This window comes from Belonocnema kinseyi, chromosome 2, assembly GCF_010883055.1.
Source record: "Belonocnema kinseyi isolate 2016_QV_RU_SX_M_011 chromosome 2, B_treatae_v1, whole genome shotgun sequence".
In the NCBI taxonomy this organism is placed as follows: domain Eukaryota; kingdom Metazoa; phylum Arthropoda; class Insecta; order Hymenoptera; family Cynipidae; genus Belonocnema; species Belonocnema kinseyi.
The window spans coordinates 110355962-110365265 of NC_046658.1; the positions used below are offsets into that span (position 1 = coordinate 110355962).

The following is a 9304-nucleotide window of genomic DNA, read 5'->3' on the forward strand; positions in this document are numbered from 1 at the left end:
AAGAATTCAGGAAATTCAGAGAATTTTGAGTATTTTAGAGCATTTTGGGAATTTTTGGGGATTTTCGAGATTTTAGGTAATTCAAGGAATTTAGAGAATTCAGAATATTCAGGGAATTTAGAGCATCTAGGTAATTTACAGAATTTAGAGAATTCAAAGTATTTTAGGAACACAATGCACTAAGAGAATTCACATAATTTATAATATTCAAGAATTTCAGAGAAATTTCTATTGTTCGAAATATAAGAATCTTAATTTCAAAGAAAGAAACATAAATGTTTAATTTTTTAGTTTTTAAAGCTATGCATTTTCAGGTTTAAAAGCAAAAAATCTTATGCTTTACAATTTTCTAACTATTCAAATTCAAACATTTTTAATTTCGAGCGTTCTAAATTTAAAAATGGTTTACTTAAAATTTATAAAATTGATTAATTTTCAGATTTAAATGTGTAGTTTAGTAAAATTATTGAAATTGTTAAGTTTAATTTTGAAACCTTATTCAAGCAATTGTGGAAATTCCAGGTTCAAATTAATTATTTATCGAAGCTTTGGTTTTAATTATTTTTCCAATTATAAATTATAATTATTCACAAACGATACAACTTTTCAAGATTTAAAAATGAATTGAAAGTATTATCAATGTTTCGATACAAGATTATTACATTTTAATTGCTTTCAATACAAAGTTATTTAATTTTAAACGACTCCAATTTGAAATAATTCCACGTTGAATGTTTTAAGTAAAAATTTGATAAACAGGATTAAAAAAAAAAAATTTATTTAGAGTTTTGTACAAGAAACTGTTTCGGAGTAAAAAATTGTAATACATTTTAAGAATTTAAATTTTTTATTGAAACTAATATCACATATTTATCAAAAGGGTTAATACTTTTTGCTTTTTTCTCAAATATTCAAACCCATGTTAAAATTAAAAGAAATTTAAAGAAACATATAAAGTAAAACGTAAATATATTTATTTCAAAAATATTATTTTTCTATTATGAATTTCATTTTGTTTTTACAATTTAAATTATTCAAAATGAATTTCAATGAACTTTATATTTCAATAAAATATATTTAAAAAAATAAAATAAGATAAAAAACAAAAGAATCTGGGCGAACTAACTTCATTTTTCGAATAAAGTATATTAGCTGCAAGCAGTTATGGATTATACTTAATAATTTATTATAATTATTTATATTCAATTTAATTATTCCATCACAGGTGCGACGTGCCTTTTTCTCTTTTCCTCAATGAAATACGGAGGTGGAGGTAAAGATACGATTATAGGCAGAAGGAGTTTTTGGGGTTATTTTTATTATATTAGAGTGATTGATAAGTTATGATGATTATGATGATTGGTCTCAGGGAACCACTGACATCACAGGAAAATGTGAATGCATGGACACCTGCTTGTCCCTCGAGGTTGTTCAGTGTCGTCAGTTCGATCCGGTCAGTGGGCCATTCAGCATGAACAACCAGCGCGGTAAGTATATGTATAAACTCTATATCTATTTTTATTTCCGGTTGTACATCCGTACATTCTATTTTTATCACGAGTCTAAAAATAATGTATTATGACTATTATTAGAATTATTTTATTCCTCACAAATTCTTTAAGTTAAAGCCGCTTCCTACTTTCGTAAAATAATTAAATTAAAAAACTACCAATTTCATTTAACAGATGAAATGTGGAAAAAATGGTTAAAAATCACCAAATTTGAGTTTTTTATTAAGGTAGTTGTGTTAAACATCAGTTGACTTTAAAAAATGTTTTCTTTGATTTTAGGAATTGAAATCATATTATCAGTCACGTCTTACAAAAAAAACATTTTTTTTGCAATTAAAATGTTTCTTACCGTCGATTTTTGCAAATTAAAAAAAATGGTTTACTTTCAATCAATCATGGTTTATTTTTGGGGAAAAACGTTTCCTGTAATTCATCTGCCTCTAATTTTTAAAAAAAGTAAAAAATGTTTAAATGCAGTTATTGAATTTAAAAAAAGTGTTGAATAAATTGTTTTAAACGATAGTAAGAAAAAATTAATTGCAAAAAACATTAATAAATGTTTTTTTGTGAGTTTTAAAAGTTTTTCATTAAAAAAACCTTATTTTATTTTAAATGGCATAATCAGTAATGTTATTATGATACGCAAAATGAATTTATTTTAATTTATTTAGTTGAATATTTACCTAATGTCTCATGTGCTTTTTTATTTATTATTTTGGTATGCTTTCATCATTTTTATGAAAAAAGGATAAGATGCAACTAGAAATTGTTGAAATCATAATGATTGTGATTCTTTTGAATTCTTTTGAAGGTCTCAAATTGGCAAAAACTGCGAAAGTTCTTTAAAAAGTTAAAAATTATGCAGTATGTATAATTTGTTTAATCAGAAAAAATACAATAATGGTCAAAAACATTAATTGTATGATCTTGTAACTTCTCTCATAAATATATTTTTATTATAAAACATATCAAAAATTTGTTTCTCAAAATGGAAGAATTGATTAAATTTTTGCACGATTTCATTTAAATTATTTATTTACTTCCAGGCTTTATTGATAATTTTATTATTTGCTTGTCGTATGCATTGCTAGCATAGGTCACAATCGATTCTTTTTTGTTCCGGGAATATTTTTTATACACTAACGTCAAATTCTAAAGGCTTAAGAAGTTACTTGAATAAAAGAAAATGTTTTCGAAAATAGTATGCTTCTTGCTAAAAAAATTCGTGTTTTTTGCTTTAAAATTTAACTGCTTCGATAAAGCAAAGTAAAATAAAATAATAATAATTTATTATTATTATTATTAATAAAATTATTGTGTTCCCCAAAAAATCTTTAAGTAAAATCGATTTCTTTCTTGAATTCTTGAAATAAAAAAATCCAGTTTAATTTAAAATACGGCACATGAAAAATAAAACAGATTTTGCATTTAGGATTTTATGATCTAATTTTAAAAAATCTTTATGAAAATGGTTAACCCTTCAATCTAAAATTTTCAAAGACTGCGAAAATTGTTAAAATTTTTTAACAAATTTTACGCTTTCTATAATATATTCAATGAGAAGAATTCAAGAGAAAAAGTCCTTCAAAATGGAATCAAAGAATTAGGAATGTTCGATATTGTGGAATTTGTCAATGATGATCAAAAACATTAATTCCATAAAGTTTAAAATTTTCTTATAAATATTTTTTGGTTCTAATGTGCCTTAGAGAATCAGTATCATAGGTCAATCGATTCTTTTTGGTTCAGGAAACATTTTTTGTTATATCCTAAGCATAATTTTATTATATCTGTTGCTAGCAGATATTGTTTTTTCGGAATCTTAGCTCCGAAAGCTGAAAACTAATTTTTGATGTACTCTTTTCTTTATTCATATAAAATTGAAATTATTATATTGATTGTACAATTTATTGTAAAGAGGGTCAAAGACTCCAGAACTAAGCGGTCTTTACATTGTATGCTGCATTTGTAATAATTTATGTCCACAGTAATATAAGTGGGCTAATATTAGCCAATTTAGTATTATGCATTATCATAAAATACTAGGAATTAAAAATTAAAAACGATTTTTTTCAGTCGACTCACAATCTGTATATTCCATTGGCAGTGAAAAGAATTTAGTGTCTGTAAAATCTAGAAGGACTTAGTAAGGAAAAAAATTAATATAAATTTGATTTTTAATTCACAGGCAAAATTGTATTCAGTCTGATTTTTTCAGTTTCAAAACAAAAAGGAAGAAATGTGGTCTATTTGAAACTTCACTCATTTTCGTTATTGTTGCTTTATCGTTAGCAATCTTCCTTCTCATAATGTTGCGTAAGTAATTTACAATTTTAATTTCCTACTCTTTGAATTAGTAAAATATAATTAAGTGTTAGTGAAAATCTACTAATTGATACAGCTAAAAAAATTCTCCCATAGTTTGTAAAAATATACTGATTCAATTAGTAATTACTTCCAAATGATCTTACACAAACAAATTTTATGAAAAAATATTTTATTTATATTCTATGTAAAAAGTCAAATTTTATAATTATTTGAATCATGAAAATATGAGTGTGTAAAGTGGAAAATTATCTTTATTTTCTCGAAAAAATTTCCAGTTTCCCAAGCTAATAATTTAAAAAATATTAGGAATGAACTTCAATTTTTATCTAAAATATTGTTCTTCAGTCTATATAACCACCTATCACTTCCCAATTGTTTATTGCAGGCGTTACAGACTTTTCCCTATTCCCCTCTTTTCCCCTTTAACACGTTTTCCAACTTCAATGCAAACCTAACAAGAAAATCCAACTATTTTCGGTTGAAAATGATTTATTTTTACTAAAAAATTTACTAATTTATTTTAGTTGAGAATTAATTTGTTCTGGTTAATAATTTTATTATTAGATTGAAAATTTGGCGGAAAAGAAACTTTTTTATTCAAAATTCTTATTTTCGTTCTGAAAATTTAACTGTTTTGTAGAAAGTTTGTCTTTTCGACTTAAAAATGTAACAATTTGTTTGATTTTTTTCACGATAAAATCTTTCTTGGTTATAAATTCATTTCATTTGCTACAAATTAACATTTTTTAGTTACAACTACACTTGGTGGTTGAAGACTAATCTTCTTTGGTCTATGATTCAACGAATCTGTTCAAATTTCGTTCTTGTTTTGTCAGACAATTCTTTTTTTTTTTTAGTTAAAACTTAAATATTTGATTTTTAGTTAAAAATTCTAATTCTTTGGTTAAAAATGAATTTTCCTGTTTAAAAATTCAGCTTTTCTATAAAAAATTTATCATTTTAGTTCAAGCCTGATCATTTAATTACAAAATTTATCACTTTGCTTTAAAAGAAAACTATTTTGCTGAAATTTTTTAAAATTTTGGTTAACTGCAAAATTAAATATTCCATTTTTAGTTAACGATATATATTTTTTAGTTTAAAATAAAACTATTTAATTCAAAATTAATCTTTTTTTTTTGTTAAAATTTCCACTATTTGGTAAACAATTTACCTATTTTGCTAAACATTAGTTTTTGAAATTGACAGTGCATTTTTTTAATGTGAATATTGATATTTTTTAGTAGAAAAAATATGTTACATGAAGAAAATTCATTTTTTTTTGTTTAAAAATGTATGAGTTTTTAAAAATAAAAATAGAACTGTTCCATTTTTGTTAAAAATTATTTTTTAGCTGATAATTCCAAAAATTGGTTAAAAAAATGTTCTTTATAGATGAAAACTTAAATATTTAGCGACGATTAAATTTCGAAAAGTATAATTGAAATTTTAAGAATTCTTAATTTCTAACAGATATAAATTTACTTTAAGTAATTTAAGTAGTTTAAATTTTGCGATTGAAATTAAAATGGTCGAACTTCGAAAACCGTAATTGACGATTTGAAAATGATTCATTTCTAAACTATTACATTTGTAATAAAAATTTGTATGGGTTTGAGCACAAAAAAGTTTTAATGACAGTATACTTTGCGACTGATTTTTTTTTAGTTTCAGATGTCGTTCGGATTTGTTTAAGTTTCAAGTTTTTGAAGTACATCATTTTTTTTGTTAAATGTTCTCCACTTAAAATTACTTTAACTTTCGAAATATTTTTTTCGAATAATTTAATTTTAAAGGTTTATAACTTACATTTTTTTTCAATTTTTCCATTTTCAACGGTAAAAATAAAAGTGAATTTATTTTTTGATTTCAGAATAACTTGTCTAATCAATTTTTATGTCAAATTACAATTGTATTAATTTAATAAAAATTTAGATTTCTAGAATCTAACAAGCTTCAATTTTGAAATAATCAATTTAGTTTTTAATTTCAAACCGTTAGAATTTAATCGTTTTACATTTAAATGTGTTAAAAATCAAACGCTTTGACTTCGAAATTATTCCAATTTAAATGCTTGCAATCAGAAATAATACAATTTCATTCCACTGAATTTTAACTAATTTATTTTTGAAATTTTTAATCAGAAAACATTTCATTTTTAACGTTTTAAATTAGAAATAAGAGAATGACAAATTCTTCCTTAAGGAATTGTCTAAATCTGAAAACTTTAGTTTGAAGATTTTGTATTTTGAAACCTTCTGTTTAAAAAATGTTTTAATAAAGATTTATCCAGTTTTAAACACTTTTATTCCGAAATGATGCAAGTTCAATTTATTTTATTTTATATGAAATATTGCCATTTTTCCAAAATTTTACCTGTTCGGAATGTTTTAAATTAGAACGCTTTTAATTCAAAATAATTTGATACATTTTTCTTAAATTTCAAACGTTTTAAAATGCGAAATTATTGAGTGGCGCTCGACAGCTAACTTTAAAATAACTCTAATCCGCTCTCTATCTATATCATTTAATGATAGAAGTTTTGCTACAACTTCGTGTTTCTTATAGTTCGCGAAAATAAAGTGCGTACTTTCATTTTAATTTATAATGCGGTTCTTCGTAGGTAATTTCAAAGTTTTCTTATTGAACTTGACATAGGCATTTGCCTCAAAGTTTCTGTTAGGTAGTCTTTTTTAAATAAATATGTCTTTTACTCATTATAACGTCCCGTCTGTCCTGCTAGTTTCATTCTTACCCCACTGCCCATGCATAAAAAATTCTTTTGCATAAACATTTTAGATTAACTATATCCAAATTTTTGTACATTTTGTTAATTTTTTTCATAAAGGAATGACATAAAACGATGAGATTATACAGTATAAATTTGAATCAGTCACAAATGAATTGCTTCTATTAATCGAGCATGCTTTGATTGAAAAATCAGTCATGTCTACTGGCGAACCAGTAGTTTCAAGAGATGAATCTGTTAATATAGTTGACTGAATCAAATAACCACTTTAAATGTCTGATTTTCAGTCAGTAAAAGTGACTGATTTGTCTGCTATAATAATAATTTAATCAATGATTAAAATAGACCATGATTGACTGATTAACACGGTAAAGGTTACGGATTAGATAAATAAAAATGACTGATTTAATTGATTAATTTGGCAGATTATATCATTTAAAATTAATCTTTTAAATTTGAAATTTTGACTATGTTTTGGTTGAAAATTCTACTTCTTCAGTCAAAATTTTTGTATTTAGTTGAATATTCATCTTTTAGATAAAAAGTTTTTCTTCTTCGTTGAAAATGTTCTTTTTTTGGTTAAGAATTCCACTACTTAGTTGACAATTAAACTACTTAAAAAAATTAATTATTTTCTTTAATAATTATACATCTGTTTTGTTGAAAATTGATCTTTTTTCTTATAAAATTTTGTATTTTGTGGATAATTTGTGTTTTAGTAGAAAAATAATCTTCTTGGTTCAAAATTGATCTTTTTTGGTAGAAAATTGAGCTACTTGGATAAGAGTAGAACTATTTTCTTGAGAATCAGTTTTCAAAAAGTAAAAATTATTCTTCTTTAATTGAAAATTTAACTTTGCAGTGAAAAATTCATGTATTTTGTTAACAATTCGTCTTTATTGGTAGGAAGTATTTCTTCTTGGCTGAAAAATGATCTTTTTTGGTTAAAAATTCTACTCCTTGGTTAGAAATTGAAATACTTTTAAAAAATGCATTCTTTTGGTTAGATATTCATTTATTAGATAATTAAAAATTCATCTGTTAGCTTGAAAATTCTCGTATTTTCTTTAAAATTATTCTTTTTTTGGTTGAAAACTTAAATACTTGGATAAAATTTGAACTTTTTTTACTGAGAATCAGTTTTGTAAAAATGAAAATTTAAATTTTTGTTTCTAAATTTTGGTATTTTGTTAAAAATTCGAGTTTTGGGTATACAATTAATCTACTTGGTAGAAAACACTTATTTTTTGGATAAAATGTCGACTGCTTGACGGAAAGTTTAACTACTTTGCTCAAAATTTATTCTTTTCGTTGATGAATTATTTTTTTTGTAAAAAAATCACCTATTTGGTGGAAATTTTACATGTTTTGTTAAAAATAAGTTTTTTGGTTTGAAAATTTATCTTTTTTGTTTGAAGATTCCACTACTTGGTTGAAAGTCAAATTCCTCTGTTAAAAAGTCATTTTTTTGGCCAAGGATTTATCAGTTTCATTGAAAGTTTATCTCTTTTTTTGAAAATTCAACATTTAATTTTTAATTTTTTAGTTTTGTTAAAAATTAATTTTATTAATTGAAAAAAGTAGTTATTCCACGTTTTTTTGAAAATTTAACTTCTTTACTTAAAACTTTAGCAGAGTAGATAATTTAAAATAGCTGATCTTATAAGTGATTCAAATTGACTAATTTAAAAATAACTTTCGACTCATTTGTCAGTCGCCGAACCCGCATTATTTGAATCGATAAAAATTGAATTCTTCTTCTTTATTCATAATGTGCCCTCTAAGGGTTTACATGACCCATTCCTTACTATCTTTCCGTTTAAATCTATATATTTTTTACAATCTTATCCTTTCTATATATATATACAATTATTTACAACTATTTACATAAAGTCTTATATCTAGTTCCTTATTTTTATTTCCTGCGATAGCGCAATTTAGGACTTGTTAGCAAGCGAGTGAGCGAGCGAACGAAAGCGAGAGTGCAAGCGATAGAGAGAGCATGAGAACGCAAGCGCATCTTAGTCTACTTAACTTTTACTTCACCATTACTTACAATTTTCACGCTTCTAATCTAAGCGACTTCAGTTTCCTTTTTCTTTCACTTTTTTATACTCCCATTTACCTTTTTCACGTGCATTCTTTCATTCTCCCTCATTTGCTCCTCTAGCACCCTCTAACTCCTTCGTCCATTCTTCTCCTAATCCATCTTCGTCTAGAATCTTAACCACATTTTCTTGCCAGCTTCCTTTATCTTCCATTCCTCTCCTACATCCTTCCCATACATGCTCCCATGTTTCCTCCTCCCATTCACATATTCTACACATTCTGTTCTCTTCTTTTTCCCAGTACATCCCCTCCCTTACCTCGTTTCCCAGTCTAAATCTTGCTATTCTGGTCCACCTTCTCTCTCCCCATCCCTTTTCTAAATACTTTGGCATCCCTTCCTTTTTTATCATCTTATACCATTTACTGTATTTTGATTCCTCAATCGCTCCCCCCCACCTTTCTGTTAATTGTCTTTCCCTCTCTCTTTTTTCCAATTCTTTATAGTTTACTCCAGTCCCGTCTTCTATTTCTCTATCATTAAAGAACTGCCTCTTTTCTTCTTCCTACCTCGTTAATTCGATCGCCCTCCCTCTCCTCTCTTCTACCTCCATCAAACACTTTCTCGCCAACTCCCCTCCTTTTCCCTCCCTCAGCTTTGTCTCAAATT

At 25.5% G+C, this 9304-nt stretch overlaps 1 protein-coding gene across 1 annotated transcript in view; it reads left to right on the forward strand.

Annotated features, from left to right (window-relative positions):
- Positions 1 to 1402: 1402 nt before the first annotated feature.
- The window catches only part of LOC117167521 (endothelin-converting enzyme homolog), a 44664-nt gene continuing 36762 nt past the window's right edge, over positions 1403 to 9304 (forward strand). Inside the window, exons 1-3 of the mRNA XM_033352523.1 lie at positions 1403 to 1487; positions 3588 to 3657; positions 3730 to 3827. Coding sequence (XP_033208414.1) covers positions 1403 to 1487; positions 3588 to 3657; positions 3730 to 3827 — 253 coding nt within the window. The remainder of the gene's footprint in view (positions 1488 to 3587; positions 3658 to 3729; positions 3828 to 9304) is intronic.